Source organism: Dipteris shenzhenensis, chromosome 16, assembly GCF_047967505.1.
Source record: "Dipteris shenzhenensis isolate YYH24624 ecotype China chromosome 16, Dip_SZ_1.0, whole genome shotgun sequence".
Classification (NCBI taxonomy): domain Eukaryota; kingdom Viridiplantae; phylum Streptophyta; class Polypodiopsida; order Gleicheniales; family Dipteridaceae; genus Dipteris; species Dipteris shenzhenensis.
This window is the reverse complement of record NC_141611.1, coordinates 18,173,673-18,196,153: the sequence shown is the minus strand read 5'-3', so window position 1 is coordinate 18,196,153 and position 22,481 is coordinate 18,173,673. Positions and strand designations below refer to the sequence as shown.

General features: G+C 40.6%; 1 protein-coding gene across 1 annotated transcript; it reads right to left on the bottom strand.

Moving 5' to 3' along the window:
- Nucleotides 1-15,173: 15,173 nt before the first annotated feature.
- LOC147892639 (dirigent protein 23-like) lies at nt 15,174-15,707 on the bottom strand. The gene has a single exon (XM_087386757.1). The coding sequence runs from the start codon at nt 15,705-15,707 to the stop codon at nt 15,174-15,176; it is 534 nt and encodes a 177-aa protein (XP_087242883.1).
- Between the last annotated feature and the right edge of the window lie 6,774 nt (nt 15,708-22,481).

Below are 22,481 nucleotides of genomic sequence, written 5' to 3'. Positions count from 1 at the left end.
AAAGCCTTGAAAGTTCTTTCTATTTGGCCGCTCACTGTGCATGCATGGTCCATTTATTTCCCAAGACACCATGCAAAGTTCTTCCCCTCTTCTAGGCGAAATCTATGAGGGGTGGATCGTTGATGAAGGTGGAGTCTTGAGGGAGCATCCTGCTCAGGCGAAATTAGCTTGGTTAGTTTTCATGACAGTTTGACCCCTTGTTATTGTTTTGCTCATAACTTTCTGCTTGATAGTCGGATTGTAATGAAATTTATATCAGCATGAAGCCCTCTTCAAGGCGCATGTTTCTATGTGATCAGATCTTGAATCAAATATTGCTGCAAAAAGTTACGAGTCTCTGTGTTTGACAGTCTGTTTTCATGACAGTTTTTACCCCCGTCTAGTAAACTGTCCATAACTTTTTGGCCGCTTCTCTATTTCTTACGAAACTTATATCAGCGTGAAGCCCATCTCAAGATGCATCTCTTTTTGTACTTGAATCTTTGATATCATGTCTCTACTGAAAGTTATAGGCCTCTGTGTCTAATGACAGTTTGTAGAGTGTTTTGAGCTAAGTATAAAGGTATCTATGAAGGAGGTGCAATGTTTCCTCGGAATCTACCCGTCCGACCCAATCATCCCCTTCAAACTCCTCGATATATATCAGTTCATGTCATGTTGAGCCGCAAGATCTTCTTTCAACAACGTATCGCTCTTCTCTTTGGCACAGACTGGCTTGCTGAGATTATGGCCTCTGCTGATCCTTTCCTTCTCCCTATGCTTGATTACAACATCACTTGGGATGTTATTGTCTTCATTCTCATATAAGGGAGGAAAGTATGGTGTGGTATCTTGGCATAAAAGCTTTTTCCTAATGTCCCATTCTCAATGATAAATATCTGTGGCTGTCAGTTCGAAAGTAGCAGGAATTACCCCCAACTTCATGTCACAATACCATAGTGTTACAATGAGTTTAGTGATAGTGGACAGTGGATAGAGGCTTAATTAGATACCACATGGGATCCATCCTCTTAAACTTCCCACTACGAGCACTAATAATGAGGATTACAGACAATGGATTTCGATCGACAAATCACATGGGACACTTAAATTAGACATAAGTCATCAACAATGGGTGACATTGCCTTGTGTGACCCTTTCACACGTTCTCTAGCAAACTCAGCTTACCAATCCTACCCATCTTCCTTGTCTACTTTAGTCTAAATATAGCTATGGCTTCATTCAAACTGTGACAGTGTCCTAAACCATCCCGGTGGTTGAAATTGTGACTATCCTAAATGTGTCCTAAACTAGCCTGGTGGTTGAATATCCTAAACATGTCCTAAACCATTGAAATTATGACTGTCCTAAACCAGCGCAGTGGTTGAAAATTGTTTTGCTTCATTATATACTTTAATTAGGCTGTCTTTTGCATTCTTTTAGTAGTAGCAAAAAGGGGGCTCATTGTTATGTTGTTCTTGCATGTTGGGCCAGCAGATGGAGTTGTATCGCAAGTTTATGGATCATAAATTCATACATTTCAATTGGGCAGAGGAGCTTAGAGCATTTTAAGCCCTGGTACATCAGGAAACTAAAAGACAGGAATGTTTATTGTTGCAAAACACACATAGACTTTGACCTGGCCTGGCAAGCTATGAATGACTTGAGATTTGGTCGCATCCTTCCCATCAATCAATCGATGACAAGTGAAGATCTCCCATAGACACTCCTGCGTGGAAGCATATCGAAGACACATGGCCGAGCTTCAAGGAAGAACCTAAGAACTTGTTGAGACTTGGATTGGGTATGGATGGTGTGAACCCATTTGGTCTCAAAAGCACCTCTTATAGTGTATGGCTAGTGATATTGGTGAATTATAATCTTCCACCCTCTATGGCAATTAGGAAAGGACATATTATCTTATCCCTTCTAATTCCAGGGAAACATAAAGTCAAAAATGTGGATGTTTATCTGGAGCCTTTGATTGATGAGGTGGAGATAATTTGGAGAGGTATCGAGGTGCAGATGTGAGTAGGCCCCCCTCATCACGAGAATTCACATGCAAGGTGGTATTGATGTGGACGATGCATGACTTCCCAGCTATCGCGAGTGTTCAGGTAAGCATTGAACTTTTAATTATGTTGTGTAGGCAATCGATGTCGCATTGAGAACCCAACTTGCTTATGCAATTTCATTTATTGTTTAGGTCTCACTACATCAGGTTACCATGCATGTCCTATTTGTGGTCCTTTGCTAGTTGCTTCACAACCAGAGGACTTGAATAAGGTCATCTATGAGAATCACCATCAAATTTTCCCACTTGATCATCCTAGATATGTCACCCCTTGGAATGAAGTCCCCCCATAGTCACTCACTGCAGGAGATTGGAAGCAAATTTTGGACCTTTCCATGACTCCTCCACATGGCATGTGCTGGTAAGGGTTTGTAACTATTGTGTGCTATATTGAATGGAAATAAAGATTGCATGCTAAGACCATCTTTTGTTTAGATACTCCATCTTTTATTGGCTACCATATTGGTCCCTCAATCACCTGCTTGATCCCATGCATATCTTCAAGAATGTGGCGTCTACCATTTGGGAACATTTGAATGGGACACGAGATTCCTTAGGCATAAGGGAGCATCTACTCACTGCAGGGAGAAGCTTGGCCACAAGAGAGGCCAAATGGGCATGTCTTTTTATCCCGTGCACCATGGATGTTATCAAAGAAAGACATTACAAAAATTTTGGACAAAAAAAGGGGCCCTTTGAGAATTACTGAAATATTAGAGGCTTGGATAAGGGAATATGGTATCCATGGAGATTATGCCATGTGGATTTCTCTATAACAGAGGCTTCCCAAATCTAAGGGAAATTTTAGTTTTCTTTCAAAATACCCCAAAAAACATCATTGGTGCTTCACAATAAAAATTTATCTTTAGTAGGCTTGCCCTAACCATGTCAGGCCTCCTTGTTTTCCTCCCATGGCAAACTATCCCCTAGCTAGAACTATGCTCATGTTTTCCATTTGGTTCAACCATTTGGCCCAAACTTTGACTTCCTAACCAGCTCTCTCCCTATTTTCTCTCTTCCAAAACATTTCAAACATTCATTCCAGCCACTTTCTGGCAGCTAGTTTCAAAATATCTTCATTCCCCTCTTGATTAGTCATTCTCTCTCTCTCTTTGCTCACGTTTTTCTTCCACACTTTGGCTATGTGTTTGTCACAAAAGACAAAGAAGAGGGAGAGATTGAGGTAGATGATATTTAAAACTACAAGACAATTTTTAACATTCTTTTCTTCACTAGTATAGGAGGGATGTGGAGAGTGTGTGGTACCAACAAAAAGTATGACCTATCTCCGCTAACATCTGCGAGGATGTCAGTGCTAGCCACGGTAATCGTGCTCTACCTGCTGCTGAGTCTCCGAGCGCCCTGATCTTATGCAAGTATGTAACTGACTGAAATGCTACATCTAGCGCTAGGGGTGTAGCTTCGAACTCTGCGAGCATAATCTGATGCGGTACCGTGGGCTTCGCTCTGATCAATCTGGAGAACATGATGATTTGTAACCTCTCTACTCGTCTCCAATCTGCAACACTGAGATCTCCTGCCCAAAAGGGGCTAGCATACATGGCTGCAGGTCTCACCAGCGTATCGAAAAGTAAGGACTTCGTGTCGGGATGCTGAAAATGTGACTGTGCACACTGCCTCTCGAGAAGAGCCAAGGCGGCATACCCTCTACTGATCCTATCTCGTGCTGCATGCGTCATGGTGAAGACTGGACCTCTAAATGTGGCACCCAAATATGTATACTCCCTGACTAGCTCCACCTCCTGCCCATCAAATGTGAAAGAGAACTCGTTTCTCCTATAAACCTGGTATGACGTGTTGACGACGAGAGAGAGAGAGAGAGAGAGAGAGAGAGAGAGAGAGAGAGAGAGAGAGAGAGAGAGATGTTGGTTATTAGCTAGATTCGTCCTCATGGGAATTAGATCATTGCTGGTAGGACAAATCTGATTAGCCTATGCAAGTCTAGAGAGTTCTATTGGGCAAGGTCTCTCATGGGAGACACTTGGTAGCTAAAGACTACGTGGTGGTGCATGGTGCGGTGTGGCGGTTCTCTAGCTTCTACTTCTATGTATGAGCTATGATTATGGAACTCTTCTTTGCTGACTAGAAGGACTATGTGCAGCTCATGAGAGTCGACCGTGAGCACATGAAGGATTTAAGCCAGGCCTCCACGAAAATTAGTGATAGAGACAAACCATCCTCTCAGTTGGGTTGATTAGTTGAAGGCTAGGGTCATTAGTCGAGTCTTTCTCTATGTCTTCTTTGATGTATTACCTACAACAAGGTCAGTAGACATGAGCAGTGAGTCATTGGTTAGTGTTATGTCATGATTTGATGACTTCATGTCATATGTGAGAGAAATATTGTCATATCTTTGACATGTCATATGTGAGAGAAATATTTTTATATCTTTGTCATTTTATGTGGAAGGAGTGAGTGAGATATGTCCTGTGTGCATGCTCTATTTACCTTCAGTGGTATCAGAACCATCAATCTAAGAGACTGGTAAGGTTGTGGAAAATCTAGATGTCAAAATATTTGAGCTTGAAAGTACTAATAGCTCCAAAGAACGTGAAGAGACCAAGAACTAAAAGGGCTTTGAGGGTTCAATCTTCACTAGATTTACTTATAGAGGCATGTTTCTTGGCACGTCTGAATCCATACCGATTTTAGAGAGTTTGTGAACATGGAGTCATCCAAGAAAGATAAAGAAGGAGCTATCCTCATCACCTTCAATGGCAAGAATTTTCCATCCACACAGTTGGCCACTCGATTCTTGCTTATGCAAAAAGGTTTGTGGAGTGTTGTCTTAGGCACAGAGAAGAAGCCGAAGGAGAGAGCTCATGATGCAGAGAAGATACCAATATGGGAGGCCAAAGATGAGAATGCTTTGGGCTATTTAGGCCGACCTCTTGGTCCTGAATACTTCCATCATCTCAATATGGGAGGCCAAAGATGAGAATGCTTTGGGCTATTTAGGCCGACCTCTTGGTCCTGAATACTACTGCTGACAATTGGAAGATGCTAGAGACTCTCTTTGGTGTGCACATGAAGCACTCAAAGTCCAATTTGAAACAGGATCTGTTAGTCCTCAGCTGAATGCTGCATGGCAAGCAAGGTGTCTCTAAAAATATGCTAGGGACCCTCCACAACTCTACACCTATAAAACCAAGACATTGAGCTATTGTTGAGGTCTTGCATGACCTCACGTACCACCCTTGCGAAGCTCGCCATTGGGATGAGTAGATCGATGGACTTTTGAAACTTTCTGATCTCCCAAAGAACCACCGTCCCCAGATTGAGAATCTGTATCACCTCACTCGATCAGGGCCTCTTTAAAGGCCCATGATGTGGAGGTCCTCTTCCTAGATGTTGAGGGTCTCTTTGCCCTAGACTTGGAGCTCGGTGTCCTCTCCCCTATTAGCATGGACCCTAATTGTCTGTTCTTGCATTAGTCCTCTACTCTGTCCTTCATTGTTCCTCTTCCTTGCACTCCTCCTCTATGCTCTTTGAGTCATCAGCCTCTGCATAATGATCCTCTTGTGCCTTCCTCTGTCCCTCTGTCTACGGGCCTCCTCCTTGCTCTCTATCTGGCTTTTGAATTGGCAGCTTCTCCCTTTGACGAGGATCATCGGGGGGAGATGGGGGGAGGCTATCACTCTCTGTCTCTAAGTCTAGAGGTGGGTCTTACTGTGCCAATCTCTGTGGTGCCTTGATCTTGGGCTTGGCCATGGGGGATGGAGAGAGTGTGCGAGAGAAAGGGTGAGGGTGCAAGAGATAGGGTGGAAATGTCAGGGGCAAGTGATAGGTGGTGTGGGAGTGGAGAGCTCTTTAAATAATGAAATGAAAATGAGGGCCCATTATTTTATATAGGGCCCAAAACCCTAAATTTAAAAAAAAACTTGTTTTAATAAAAACTCTAAAAAAGTAAAATTGGTGCAACCTTGAGCTAAATACTTATAATTAAAATCCAATAACTCAAAATTTCTCATTTGTATTGCAACTCATGGCCATTATATGTTGGCTTTATTGCAAATCACATAACTAAAATTACAAAGAAATTCTAAAACTTATGCATGGGCATCCTTATTGGAAGAGTCTACACCATCATTTTCATTAGTCTCCACCCATATGTGCCCTTGTCTATGATGGGTTGCACGCCACCTTACATGATTCTATCTTTCATTTGATGAGTTGTATATTCTTCTTTGATGTTTCGCGTTAACATCTTGCATTGCATGGGACACTAAGGACTCTTTGAATGCTAGTGTTGCAGCTGCTCTTATTTTGATACACATGTACCACCATTGAACCAATTGAACCATTGGGCTTGACTTAGTTCTACCACCCCTGTGTTGGGTCGCTCTATTATACGCACAGCGTGCTTGCCAATGCGATCTTTCCATGCCCTGAGTGGATGCCTTGAGTGGTGGACCACACTTTGATGCTTCCATAATTCCATGCCATGTATGATGCATGAGCATATAAAGTGTGCTGCCAAATAGAAAAACAAATTAGTAGAAATATAGGACCATTCAATATGCACATCTCAATGTCCAAGCTAGAGATTACCATTTACTGTGTGAAATGATTCTTTCCCCAAGCTATCTCCATATTCCGGCTAAAGTCATTCACAACATTGATGAAACACTGTGCATCATCATCTTCGAATCTTTTCTTTTGTAGTAAAGGTACCAAGCTCTCAAGAGCTCACCACACTCGTGCCTTTTCCAATCTTTTTTGTCCCTTCCCCCCTCATTCACAATAGGCATTGTGTAACTTTCTCCATACATCAAACTCATTAGCACATTTGAGCTTGTCATTCTTCTTCTTTGCAGGAAGGAATTTTAAAGCCTTAATACCATGAAAGCTTGGCTTACAAGGAACATTGCTTGTTTTTCCAAATCTTTTCTCATCTTTTGTAATCTTTACTTGCCTAGAGTGTAGTCCCATATCTGAAAGAACGTTTTCAATTCTTGCAATCATCCTCTCACTCTCTTGTTGGGGCTTCAAGTTATATGCATCAATGATCTACAGATGCACCAACTTTTCAATTATTCACACAATAGCATCAAGCACACAAATATTGACTCACTCAAGAGGAATTTCAAGAATTGGGATCCATGATGGATCTTTCCCCGGAGCATCCCTATCCAGTGCCTTAGTTTGATCTATCTCTGCAAGTTCAAAGGCCCGTTGCTTTTGATTCTTTTTACCACCCTTTGTAGGTGCTCTCGTTTGCATGCACAGTGGACAAGGATGGCTTGTATTTGCTCCATGTGGCACATTAAACATACATTTAAAAGTCTTGAGGTCAGCAACTAGATGCCATTCTACATGGTAGGATCCATAGCCCTCAACTTGAAGTAGCTCACCATTCTTATGACCTTTGATCACACTTGGGATATCGATTTGGTAAAAAAACCACGTCAAATTTGAATGTGACTCTTTTGGCACCTGCAAAGAAAACTCACATACTATTTCAAAATATTCTAAGTCTTTACATTATTGCATTAAAGTTTAAATTTCCATCATACCTCAAAGGAAACCAACCACCAAATCTCCTATTCTGATTGCACATTGAACTATCTTGCATTATCAAGGTCTAGTATTCTATTCATCATTGTCAAACTAACTCTTTCTAATTTTTTACCTTTGATCACCTCACTTTCATCAGCTTTAGTAGAATCTTCAGAGTACCATTGCATTCCTCCATAGGCATATCATAAAACTTTGCCATGGCTTGTAGAACTCTTCGAACATCCATCACGAAGTTATTGTTGATTTTCAATTCCAATTCTTTAGACTCTCCAGCCTTTGTTTTTAAAGTTAGTGTATTGCATACATGCTAGAGATGATCGACTAAATCAAGTATGCCAAATTGAGTGCATGCCTAGCATTGTCAACATCAGGTGGTTTAGGAAGCGGGGCTTTAACTTTTGCTCCCACAAAAAGACATGCTATTTTTAAGGTCTTAAATATGAGCCAATATGCCTTTGTATTTATCCCTACAGTATCACAAACTGCCTATGCACTAGTTGCATTGAAATGCTCCACAATTTTGTTCAATGACTCAGATGTTATCTCTAATTTTAGACTTTTGAATTTTGGATGTTGTGTAACAGACTCCAACATTTTTTTCATAAAAACTTCACCCATAGCACCATAATGTTCATCATGGATAGACATAAGTTCTGAAACACTCCTACAAGCTCTCACTCGATGCTTCCAGTGACCACTTTTCTTGGATATTTCGTCCATTGGATGCAATTTCCTCTTATGTAGCCTTGGACCCATTGGATTATCCTTCATGAATGAATGCTTTTTCTAACTTTTTGATCTCATCCTTCAGAGCTGTGTTTTGCATTTATAAGTGAATTGCATTTATAGTGCTCTCTCCTAATGGAGCATCTAACCTTTACCTATAATTCTTGATTTTTCTTCTCAATGCCATCATATGTAAACATTTGAACACTTGTAGCTTGCATAGATGATACCAAATGTTGATTCCAAACCTCCAACATTATGATCCTTTTTTCTCTTTCATTAAGCAAAGATTGATATTGGCTGTGAAGGCAACTTGCTCCATGACCAATCAACCTTCGACAACATCCTAACAAATCATTCTCACCCTTACACAGGAACTTTATTAAGCTGGTCAATCCATATGTGTTTTTCCTTGATTTCGAAGAGCTACTAAATCACTTTCACTTGCTAAGGAGGATTTATTCCTCTTTAGTGCATTGTCTGCATCTATTTGAAAATGGATATCCACCTTTTTTAAATTCCAATCAGCTTGCATGATTTCATGCACTTTCCACCTAATATAATATAACATTGACATCAACAAACGATATACAAACATGACATGTTTTAGAAAAGTATCAGACCAAGCAAAAATGAAAACCCCAATTGCATGCAAAATTTAACGATTCAAATCTACAAATTCAAGAAACATTTACTTATCATCAAACACTGTTAAACTATGTGAGTGAACAATACCTCACAGGGATCTTTGAAGGAAAAATGTGATCAAACTTATCCTCCTCAATGGTCCCACTTATAATCCAGGATGCTGAAGTTGATGGAATTTTCTCCAAAACTAATTATATGCTTCCAAACAACTCAAATCTATTTCAAACCATCTTCTATAAAATACCTCAATAGTAAGAGTGTGTCTTTTAAAACAAACAAATCTTTCTTCCTTTTCAAATCATGTATTAAAAGAAAACAACACAATTACCAAAACAAACTACAAATTAACTTCTTCCTCAAATTTGCATGATAAAATATTGTTATTTTCATTGTCTTGCATTGTTCTAAGGGTTTCTCACTTGAATCTCCATGCAAGTTGCTTTGATAGACCCTGATTTGAGTTGAAAACTAAAAACATTCTAAAACTACATGCATGAACAATACCTGATTCTTGGAGCAAGGTTCTTTGAAAGAAAAAAGTGATCAAACTTGTCCCTCCGAATGATCCCAAATGTGTTCCAGGAATAATGAAGTTGATGGGTTTTGCTTCAAAACAAATTATATGCTCCCAAACATCTCAAAATCTATTTTAAGCAATATTCTGTAGAAAACTATTGATAGTAAGAGTGGAAAAGACTCATTTATCATGGAATTTTTTACAAAACAAACAAAATTTTCAATGTTTTCAAACCATGTAGTAAAACAAAACAACACAACTACACAAAATGAACTATGAACTAACTATTTCTTCAAAGTTACATTAGTAACAAACAAATCTCATCATAATCATTGTGTTGCATTGTTCCAAATATTATCTCACCTTTATCTCCATACAAGCTATCTCAATGGACCCCAAACCTTCATAAATGGTTTAAAATCATGCACCCTTAGAGATTGGAGCAGGGAAAGTGACTAGTATTGAGAGATGGGCAAAAGAAAGATTGATTTTCATGTAGCACCAAACAACAGCAATGCCTGAAAGTTAAAGAATCTCGTCTAATAGCTCCTTCTAAGATCCAAACACCCTGCATCATTCCATGGCTCACTCAAAAAGTTGATTGCCTTGTCTTCGTGAATGAAATGATTTCAAATCGTGGGAGAATCTCAACTGAGAGAGAAACTGGCAAGATTTAAAGGAGAAGCATCCAAAATAGAGAAAGGAGAAGGTAGGTTGAATCTCATTCAAAAATCTTGAAAGCTTTGAAATAATGAGAGTGAAATGGAGGGAAATGTAGGTAGATCAGAAGAGAAGTGATGAGATTTTGGCATGAGAGTCCATCCCATGAGAGGGAGAATAGAGAAATAAGCTTCCCACTCAGGAGCCAGTAGGAAATTTGGAAAGAGGGCTAGAGCAAAGAAAATTTTGAAATGGTGCTCAGAAATGAGGGGGAAGCAAGAGGAATGAGAGAGAATGAAACAAGTGTGGTAGTTGGATGGGAGGATTTGGTTTCAGGTCAAATGGTCGAAGTTTGGTTGAGAAATTAGGTTTCTTAGTTTGCTTACAATTAAAAAACGTGATGGGAGAGTTGAGGTAGTAAGTGGGTGCTCCACATCATAGTTTGGGCCATTGAATAAAGAATTAGAGAAGTCAAGCCAGGTTCCAATATTCTATTACCCTCTACCAGCCAATATTCTATTGGGTTTTATTCACCTTATTCTTCCGTGTCACCAGCCCAAGGGCTCCCTTACATGGCCCTTTTTTAGTCCAATTTTTTTGTAATGGATGGTGGTGGCGGTGAAGCAGGCTATCACTACAATTCGTACTCCCACTCGATGCATGAGCTATTCGAAGGGGCCCTTCACAATGAGCAAGAAAAGAGATATAGAGCAATTATACGGCTTGAAATCACACGATTGGCACAAGATGCTCCAAGTAAGTATGACTTGGCATAATCTCTTTTTCCTTTCAAATTTGTAGAAGCAACTAATCAACCATCGCTCATATGCTCAGTTCATACTACATACTAGCATTTCTCATAGTGCATCGAAGGACGTGAAGGATTGTATTTACAAGATAGGCAAGCTTGTGAGGTACTTCACACTATACAAAATGTGAAGCGTATCAATGCATGATGTAAGGTTTTGATATTGCTAATATGGTGCACTTTTTCTTTCTAGGTATGTGAGCTCAAAGGAAATAGATCCCACCACGCTTGAGGATGCTCGAGTTATGTCACTGGAGGTGGTTTGTTTAGGGGAGGAGACCTTTCCACGTTCTATTCTCATAAGCCAACTACATCTCATAATGCATTTGGTGGATGAGATTGCTATATGTGGCATTGTACATGCACGATGGTTGTTCTTCCTTGAGTGCTTCATGAAGAGCTTGAAGGGTTTTGTGAGGCAAAATGCAAGGCCCAAAGGTAGCATGGCCAAAGGTTGGTTGGTACAAGAGTCACTTGTATATATTTCTGACTTTCTTGTTGATGCGGATAGCTCTCTCCCATGACTATGGAGATATGAAGACCTAAGGATAACCTCTATTCTGACTCTATTGTGCCTCAAGGGAAAGCACGGAGCAAAGAAATGAACAAGGAGTTGGTTAATAATCTAAACCTCTATTGCATGCTTAATAGTGATGTGATGAAAAGATGGGTGACAAGATATAAGGGTGCAAAGGCAAGAAGACAAGGAGAAAGGGCCCTCTTTTGTACACACCATGGATCTCCTGTGCCATACCTTGAGCATCCAAGAGCACTTCCAAAGGATATTCATGTCGATTGGCTACTTGATGAAATGGAGAGAGAAGAGAGAGATGAGGTGATGCATATCACAATGGAATAATGGGAGTATGCTAGAGGATGCCTGCAAAAGGTTGGCATATATAGGAGCTTTCAACAATTTAGATTGCTTATTCAATTGATTTTGTATTGGTGTAGTGTACTATGTTCAATGCTATATGGTGTGAGGGCAAGCGTTTTCGAACACAACGGATTAATGATAAGAGAAACACACAAGATTGCAACATCATTGCTAGCTTTGAGGGAGCCATGGATGATTATTGTGTCATAATCCAAGATATTATTAAGCTTGACTTTCGGCGCTTCTTTGTGTATGTTTTGGATGTCAAGTGGTTTAAGGATGTGGTGGAAAGAGGCCCTAATGAAACAATCAAACACCATGCAAGGGGCTTTGTAACTATTGACTCCACAAAGTTTTGGCAAAGCAAGAAGGACACACTAGTACTACCGCAACAATTGTGAACATGTACTATACACATATATAAAACTATTCACTTATTTACATTTGATACCTTCACGTAAGGAAAATAACATGTTTGTATTTATGTTTGAATAGGTTGTCTATCAATAATGAATGGTGTATAATAATAGGTGGTGGCACGTCATACCTATTACGCCACATTCCAAAGTGATGTATAGTACATTTACTAACATGGAGCATATGGAGGATGATCATGGCCATGGAGGTGATGATTACTGTGATACGAGAGAGGAGGATGATCATGAGATAGGAGATACAAATATTCAGGCCATTACCCATGAGGACGAACCTACCATTGGTAATGCTGATTTTGATGAGCACAGTAACACAAGTAGTAGTGGACTGAATGTATTTGTAGATCTCCACATTGGTTTGGATATTGAAGTAGATAGTTTGGCAAGGGTTGATCTTAGTGAGGATGAGATCGAACCATAGCCCATCATTGTATCATCCAAATTTATTACATATTGGCAAACCTATTTTATATATTGTCTCATTCTCCTCACCTCACTTACTTTTTGTATAATATGTGCATTTGGCAGAAAGCATGTTATTGTGTGTGACACGTGCATAGCATTTATATTTTTATTAAATTATATGCTTTGGTAATCATGGGCAATGTTTGGCAAGCAGTGATGCACATTTATTAGCCTGAGTTCAATTTCAAACTTTGCTACACATTTATAAATGCATCCAAATGCGTGTCTATTTTACAAAACTGTAGATGCGCTATTAAACACATGTATAATTGCACTAACATATGCATTGATAATCGTGCTAATAGATGCACCGTATTTTTATTAAGTTACCAATGCTTATAGACGCGCCCGCTATTGTGCTTGTCTGTGGATGCATTGTGTTGTTGTGTATGCAAGCATGTGACAACAACTAAGCGTTATCTATCGACTCTAATATCTTGCATACCCACCCTTTGCTTTCTTTCTTTTTTATTACATGAAATGCAAATGAATGATCATGCATCAATGCAAAAGTATAAAGATTTCCTAAAAGCTAATAATTTATAATGCACAAAAGATTCTTTCAATGCATGCATGTAACAAATGCTCTGTAAACCCTTTAAAAAACCAACAAAACAATCCCTCCTTTATGTGGAGATCCGAGGGAGCCCAGCTCTAGGTCATGGCTGCAACTAGGCCCCCACCTTGTTCAAGACACAAGACCAGGAACCACTTCCCAGACCAGGCCCCTCGACCAAGTCTTGGAAAAGGAGGAATGTTTACCTCTTCTCAATCCACTTTTGGTGAAAATGAGCCTGGTGGTGGACTGTGGTGGACATATATCTTGGGTCAGTAGTATTATCAATGGTAATTTGTATATAACCATCGGTATATTAATTATACCAACACTAGTACACTACATACTGCCGGTAACATGAAAATTACTGACCGAATTATTACTATCACTGACCGTAATAATACTACCGGCGGTAGTATAAGCACTACTGACGATAGTTTTATGTAAAACTACTACCGGTAGTTATCCGGTTGCTAGGTCAAGGCCACATGTGTGATCGTGGTCGTGATTGCATGAATTATGTCATCACGACATGTAATCACAAGAAAAATGACGTGATTATGTAAATATTTAAACCCTATCACTTACAAAAATGAATTTGGAGAGTGCATGAGTTCAAAACTATGAAATGTATGTTATACTCTAATATGATTCCAGCATTCACTTCAACATTCAACATTGACTATAACTACACATCAACAAACAAGTCAAAACTCCAATCCTAGCACGTCCAAAAAAAAGTAACAAATCATTAATGTGCCAATGACAATAGATAGGTACACACTCGACCACATTTGGGCAATAATGGGTACATGTATGCTCAACCACATTTAGACAAACAACAAAGTCGATAACATCATAAGTAGGACAAACTTCATAATATATTGGTCTGATCACTCTCTCTTTTTACTTTGTATGCCATACTACATAGGTGAGAAACATTATCCCTTATCTATTAGCTTGCAGTCTAAATGATCAATTGAAATAGTTCCAATACTATCAATCAAACATCCCCACAAAGGGCACAATCAAAAAAATCCTTAGTTCCTTTTAACAATTCTCCAAATTCAATCTCAAGTTCATTTGGGGTAGGCCTCATGAATCAAATTCACCTTGTTTTTTTTATTTTGCTCACGCAGCTTAACTCACCCACCAATGGTCCAAGAGGGAACACCATGCCCGGGACCAATGCCGCATGTGGCAGGACTTGAATGTGAGGAGTAGGACCAATGACACAGAGAGGAGGATCACGAATGCTACCCTACCATTGCTTCTTACACTTTCTAAATTCTCACTCTCCATGCTATGATAATGAACATGAATGTTCAAACTTAACAACCCCCCCTCCTTCCCGCCAGCACCCTTCCGGGTGTCCCTTCTGCCCGCGCCCTTGGCCCTCTCTCTCTCTTCCCCAAAACCAAAACCCCAACTTCCATAAATCTCTCTCTCTCTCTCTCTCTCTCTCTCTCTCTCTGCCCCGAAAAAGCTGGCCACACAAAGCTCTCACAAAAATCACACTCAATGAGAACGAAATGAAAACCACATTTCGATCAACTTCCACTTTAACAAGTTTTCTTCACGCCAACTCAAGAACTGAGGCGAGAACAAGCAATTTCTTGGCCCTCTACAAATATTAGAAAGTCTAAAAAGCTGCTGCAAGATACATTTGACTGCTCGGTAGCCACAGACCACCACAGCCGGCAACCATAAAGGCTGCTACAAATAATAACAGGTGACGAAAGGCGTGAGGAGGAGAACGAGTGGATGGAGAAACACGAGGAACCAGAAAATCATGCAGCGAAAAGCTTATGAAAGATAGCTGCTCTCTTATGATCAAGGCATTGAGGAGCAATGAAATAGAGCAGAAGCAAGCTGTAGTATTGCAAGATTAACGAGCAAAGGACAAGTACGCCTGATAGTGCGTCACGATGTGTGTACTGCCGTTGACAGGTTTAGCCGATACGAAACTGCCCACATTGTAGCCATACACGTTTCGAAAAGCTCCAGTGCCACCCACGATGGAGAACTCCCAAGGCGATATGGTGAAGATGGCCTCACCTTGCTGACTGATTGTCCCTTTTGTTACACCATCATCGTAATGAATTACGTTGTTCACGAAAAAGGTTGTTGAAGCTGCAGTGTTGTTCACTACCAAGGCAGTGCCTCTGACATATCCCAGGATCTGGGACAACGGATCCGCCGTCTCTGTCATGAGGAATTCATACGCAACCTCCAGCCCGAAGCCAGTGCCGGTACCAGGAGCAGCAGGGACAGCCGCGGGTACTATACCAAACTCATTAAGGCCGAATTGTTGCTGCAAGTAATATGTCAAATTCGTGAGAGGAGGATAGTGGGCTCTGGCAAGTCCTAGAAATATGAAAAATAGCGCAAGGGAGATGAGTTTGCAGGGATTGGAGGCCATGATGGAAGGTCGCGAGCTGAAGGATGAATGAAGAATTGAAGGTTTAGAAACGGAGAGGCCTCGTCTTGCAGACTTGCACAAAGGCGATAAGAGCAGTGTAACGGGAAGCAGATTTATCCCGAACGCCCTCCATATCGTGCCCTCATCGTGCCTTGATCAGTCGCTTAAACAATCTAGCCCGTCCACCGCACTTACCTTTGTCCTTACAGATGACTGCCAGCTGAGCTGGAGAGTTAACGTGTGTGCATGCTTGCTTGTTTGCTTGCAGATGTCGACAACGTCGGGAGATTAAGTTATACTTCTTTCATCGGCGTCTTCGTTTTGCCCCAAGATTCTAGCTGCTTTGTCTTGACTCGTCCTCTCAGGATCGAATGAAGAGCTTAGCGGCCTCGAATGATCACAGTTTGAAAGCCGAATAAAAGAAGCTTCATTGGGCACGCAAGATCATGATCCCAAAGTCTCAAATTTATTTCCTGTATCTTATCAACAGGGAAACAAAGAGTAGAGTGTCGTAGTAGAACCTTTGTGGTAGTGAATAAATTAGCAGATGAAAAAATCAGAGGGAATGAAGAGGTAAGCGGGTGTCTTTGGCAAGGCCATGAATGTGCATGAACGTGCCGCACGATTTGGGGTCCAAAGAAATCTTGTGTACTTGTACTCTGCAATGCATGAAACCTCACGTTGGGGCGTTTCCTATCAAGAGACTTTTCCACGGTCCCATTCCTCAAGTGGACGACCAGGCCAAGTATAGATGCCTTGAGGCCAGCCAAGGTCCTAGAGTGGCTGAAAACCATCCCTAGCCATACCATCGAATCAAATTCCCTTAATCGGCACGCTTGACGATCAACTCAGAACAAGTCCAAGAATGTAGAATTGCCGAGATGTCATCTTGAACATCAACCAACCGTCGATGTCCTCTTCAGGTCGTTTTCAACCCCCTGGACCTTGACTTTCAAGAAATGCCTCCTGTGGTCATTGCCCTCATGTCTTGAGGCATCAAAGGAAGTAGGCCTTTAGGCATTAGAGACAGTCTTATGGAGCATTTTCTTACATAAGTGCCAAGGTAACCTCATGCCTATGACTCCATCCACCTGCATGCAATGGCATAGTCCATGACTTTGAATTTGCACTATCTTAGGACATTCAAACATGCAATGCTACATGGATTTCTTTCCCCCCCTCTTGCCGATAGCCTCACCTTGTCTCTGCTTCAATATTCAAGATCTCTCATATTATCATTACTACACAAGAGGCAATTTCCATCATTTCTTTGCAGTGCCTTAAGGTGTAACTTGGAAATTATTGTTGAACAAAAAAAAGACGTTTCATAATGAACAACAAAAAACACTCAAAGTGAGTTCATGATCAGTCTATAACAAAAAATCCACTTCTGTCTTTTCCCATTGTAGTGTTGGAGCAAGTATAGATAAATCTAAATTTCATTTTATGTCAAACTTAATTGTTTGAATCCAACTTGTAAGATAACTTCTATAGTCCCACAATAATCTAACTATGAGGGTAAGAAGATTCACATTCCAAAGTACCCAATGGACTTTCTTGTATGAAGTTAATCATAAATCTATTGTCAAATGTTTGTACTCTTAGAATCGACATGTCCACACGAATAGCTAAAAGAAAAAGGAGCAAGATGTCTATGAACTAGATTCTAGAGTTCCCTAGAGAGCACACAATTGAGAAAAAGATGCAAAATATGCTCCTGCACCTTGTTGCACCGTGTACACCATTCATTTTTGTGACTAACCTTCTTGGCCCTGGTGGCCGTCAATATCCTCCTATGAAGAATAAGCCAAAGAAGACAAGATTGTTTCTTCGGAACATTGCGGTCCCAAACTTTAGCAAACCTTTGGGCCCACATTCTCTCATCATCTCTCCTGAACCACATTTTGTTGAGGCGGGTGATCATATCCTCTTGGCCCTCCTGGATTAGTGGATCCAGTGTTAGGTTTAGCTAACCCACCCACCTAAATTCCCTCATAGCAGGGGCAAGAGCCCGCCTAGCCACCACAAAAGGTTTTCTCCAACCCATAGTCCTTGACATTCCTTGATTAAGAGCAGGTCAAATATGGTTAATCTGTATATGTGCAAGAGATTTGCATCATCATACCATTTGCCTTGACCACAATCCCACAAATTCCCCCAGATCTTGATCCCTCTCTTGTTTAGTCTGATGGTTGGTTTAAGTTGGTCTTGTCTTAGCGAGTTTGCACTGTAGATAACCGAAAACCAAATCAAATCTTGATTGCTGAAAGTGCCTATTTTTCTTGAAAATACCTTCCACTTAATAAACGATCTCATAATTTCCCAAGCTCTCCACATACCTTTCCACAGTTCAGAGCCTTTCGCTATGCAAGATTCTTGACCAAAAAGGATAAAACCTGTGGATAGATCTTTCCAATATCTACACCGGTCCAGCTTGACTTTCCCCTAATTCTTTAAGATCAGAGTGGCCCAAATTGAATCGGGATCTTGATAGGCTTTTAAGATCCATTGTGCCATAAAGTGTATTGAAGATTTTTCAATATCTACCACCCCTAGACCCCCTTCAGATTTGGCATTACAAAAAATTTGGACTAAAAAAGGGCACTGTAAGGGAGCCCTTGGGCTGGTGACATGGAAGAATAAGGTGAATAAAACCCAATAGAATATTGGTTGCTGGTGGAGGGCAATAGAATATTGGAAGTGGGCCGACTTCTCTATTTCTTTATTCAATGGCCCAAACAATGAGGTGGAGCACCCACTTGCTACCTCAACTATCCCATCACGTTTTTTAACTGTAACCAAACTGAGAAACCTACTTTCTCAACCAAACTGGTACCATTTGACCCCTGAAACGAAATCCTCCCATCCAACTGCCACACTCCTTTCATTCTCTCTCATTCCTCTTGCTTCCCCCTCATTTCTAAGCACTATTTTCAAATTTTCTTTGCTCTAGCCCTCTTTTTAAATTTCTTGCTAGCTCTTGAGCGAGAAGCTTCTTTCTCTATTCTCCCTCTCATGGGATGGACTCTCATGCCAGAATCTTGCCACTTCTCTTCTCTACCTACATTTCCCTCCCATTTCACTCTCATTCTTTCAAAACATTCAAGATTTTTGAATGAGATTCAACCTACCTTCTTCTTTCTCTATTTTGAGCACTTCTCCTTCAAATCTCACGACTTCCTTTCTTGTCTGAGATTCTTCCACGATTTGAAATCATTTCATTCAGGAAACAAGGCAATCAATGTTCTGAGTGAGCGATGAATGATGCAAGGTGTTTGGAGCTTAGAAGGAGCTACTGGATGAGATTCTTTGAGAAAGGATCAAAGAAGATTGACTTTCAGGCATTGCAGTTGCTGATGCATGAGAATCAATCTTTCTTTTACTCATCTCTAAATACTAGTTACTTTCCCTACTGCAATCGCTAAGGGTGCTTGATGATGTAAGATAGTTCGGTGTGCAATTAGAACAGGATATTTGGTGGTTGGCTGCCTTTGAGGTATGATGGAAATTTGAATTTGAATGCAATAATGGAAAAAGATTGAGAATATTATGAAATAACATGTGAGTTTTTTTTGCAGATGTGAAAGAGTCACATTCAATTTTAAAGTGGGGTTTTGACCAAACCGATATCCCAAGTGTGATCAGAGGTCATAACAATGGTGAGCTACTTGAAGTTGAGGGCTATGGATCCTACCGTGTAGAATGGCATCTAGCTGCTGGCCTCAAGACTATTAAATGTATGTTTAATGTGCCACATGGAGCAAATACAAACCATCCTTGTCCACTGTGCATGCAAACAAGAGTACCTGCAAAAGGTGGTAAAAAGAATCAAAAGAAATGGGCCTATGAACTTGCAGAGATAGCTCAAACTAAGGCACTAGATAGGGATGCTCTAGGGAAAGATCTATCATGGAGCCCAATTCTTGAAATTCCTCTTGAGCGAGTACACATTTGTGTGCTTCATGCTATTGTGAGAATAACTGAAAAGTTGGTGTATCTGTACATCATTGATGCATATAACTTGAAGCCCCAACAAGAGAATGAGAGGATGATTGCAAGAATTGAAAAGATTCTTTCAGATATGGGACTACACTCTAGGCAAGTAAAGATTACAAAAGATGAGAAAAGATCTGGAAAAACAGGCAATGTTCCTTGTAATCCAAGCTTTGGTGGTGTCAAGGCTTTAAAATTCCTTTTAGCAAAGAAGAAGAATGACAAGCTCAAACGTGCTAATGAGTTTGATGTATGGAGAAAGTTACACAATGCCTATTGTGAACGAGGGGGGAAGGGACAAAAAATACTGGAAAAGGTGCGAGTGTGGTTAGCTCTTGATAGCTTGGTACCTTTACTAAAAAAGAAAATATTCGAAGAAGATGATGCACAGTGTTTCATCAATGCTGTGAATGACTTTAGCCAGAATATGGAGATAGCTTGGGGAAAGAATCATTTCACACAATACAAGGTAATCTCTAACTTGGACATTGAGAAGTGCATATTGAATGGTCCTATATTTTACTGATTTGTTTTTCTATTTGGCAGCACATTTTATATGCTCATGCACCATACATGGCATGGAATTATGGAATCATCGAAGGCATGGAAAGATCGCATTGGCAAGCATGTTGTGCATATAATAGAGCGACCCAACACGGGGGTGGTAGAACTAAGTCAAGCCCAATGGTTCAATTGGTTCAATGGTGGTACAGGCGTATCAAAATAAGAGCAGCCGCAACACTAGCATTCAAAGAGTCCTTAGTGTCCCATGCAGTGCAAGATGTTAACGCGGAATGTCGAAGAAGAATATAAAACTCATCGAATGTAAGATAGAATCATGCAAGGTGGCATGCAACCCATCAGAGACAAGGACGCATATGGGTGGAGACAAATGAAAATGATGGTGTAGACTCTTCCAATGTGGATGCCCATGCATAAGTTTCGAAATTTCTTTGTAATTTTAGTTATGTGATTTGTAGTAAAGCCAACATATAATGGACATGAGCTATAATATAAATGAGAAATTTTGTGTTATTGGATGTTAATTATAAGTATTTAGCTCAAGATTGTACTAATTTTACTTTTTTTAGGGTTTTAATTGAAACAAGTATTTTTAAAAATTAGGGTTTTGGGCCCTATATAAAAGAATGCGCCCTCATTTTCATTTCATTGTTTAAAGATCTCTCCACTCCCACACCACCTCCCACTTGCCCCTAGCATTTCTACCCTATCTCTCATACCCTCACCCTTTCTCTCGCACATTTGCTCCATCCCCCATAGGCAAGCCCAAGATCAAGGCACCACGAAGATAGGCAAAGCCAAACCCACCACATCCAGACTCAGAGACAAAGAGTGATAGCCTCCCCCCCTCTCCCCCCAATGATCCCCATCGAAGGGAGAAACTGCCAATCCAAAATCTAGATAGGGAGTAAGAGGGACATGGGAAGGCACAAGAGGAGGGATAGAGGAAGGCACAAGAAGGTCCTTATATAGAGACGGATGACTCAGAGAGCACAGAGGAGGAGTGTGAGGAAGAGGAACAAAAAAGGATAGAGCAAAGGACCAAGGCAAGAATAGGCAATCAGGATCCACACCAATGGGGGAGAGGTGCCCGAGCTCCAAGTATAGGGCAAAGAGTCCCTCAACATCTAGGAAGAGGCCCTCCACATCAAGGGCAAAGAGGCCCTCCTCCAGTGAGGTAGTACAGATTCAAGCCAAGGATAGGTGGCACTTCGGGAGATCAGAAAGTTTCAGAAGTCCATCAATCTACTCATCCCCCATGGGGAGCTTCACAAGAGTGGTATGCGAGGTCATGCAGTACCTCAACCTTAGCCCAACGTCCTAGTTTTATAGGCATGGAGTTGTGGAGGCTCCCTAGTGTATTTCTAGAGATGCCTTGCTTGCCATGTAGCATGCAGCTGAGGCCTACCTAGTAGACCTCATGGATGACACCTAGTTGGCTGCTATCCATAGGAAAAGGGTCACAGTGACTGCTGCAGACATGCAATTTATTGTACGTCTTAGGAATCCCAAGGGCACTTAGGGATTTTGTATGCTCTGCCTTGTACTCTACCTATGGGCATCTATCTTGTACTCTGCCTACTACATGCATCTACCTTGTACTCTGCCTATGAGCATCAATATAATAAAATGTCTTTTTTAGAATTGTCTTGGTATGTGCAATCTCAATTTTATTTTCAGTGTATTTGCAATCTATTAATTTACTTACATGCAATCTCAATTTACTTTCAAAAGACTTTCTGATGACGTACACAATAGCAAAATGAAATAATAAACATCAAATCTCAATAGAACATGCAAAAGGAAATAATACTCAATTTTACTTAACATAGAAAAGGAAACAATCTTCTGTAGCGGGAAGAGAAAATAATTTGAAAATGGTATTCTTTATTGACATAGAGTAGTATCACAAAGATCATCAAAGCTTGAATGCATAAGCTACTCTAGTCTACGCTTCTTCCTGCTTGGCTCAGCAGATCCCTTTTTTGCTTGCTGAAGCCGAGAGGGCTACACAACTTCATTCTCTATAGCCTGGGGATTTGTAATGCTAGCTAGCCCTGCAATAGCTATAATACTATGGAGAGGACCGGATCATGTGCTCGAGAACAAAAATTAAGCTACACTATTCCTAATCAAAACAACATGATCCACAGTATGACCGATGGGCCTCATCTTCACCATTCGACTGAGGACCCTGAACTTCATGATGTTCATCTTTCCATTCAACAATAATTGTCGATGGAACACCAAAACGTGTTG

Coding starts and splice junctions, on each gene's coding strand:
- LOC147892639 (XM_087386757.1), bottom strand. CDS start 15,707: ATGGCCTCCAATCCCTGCAAACTCATCTCCCTTGCGCTATTTTTCATA.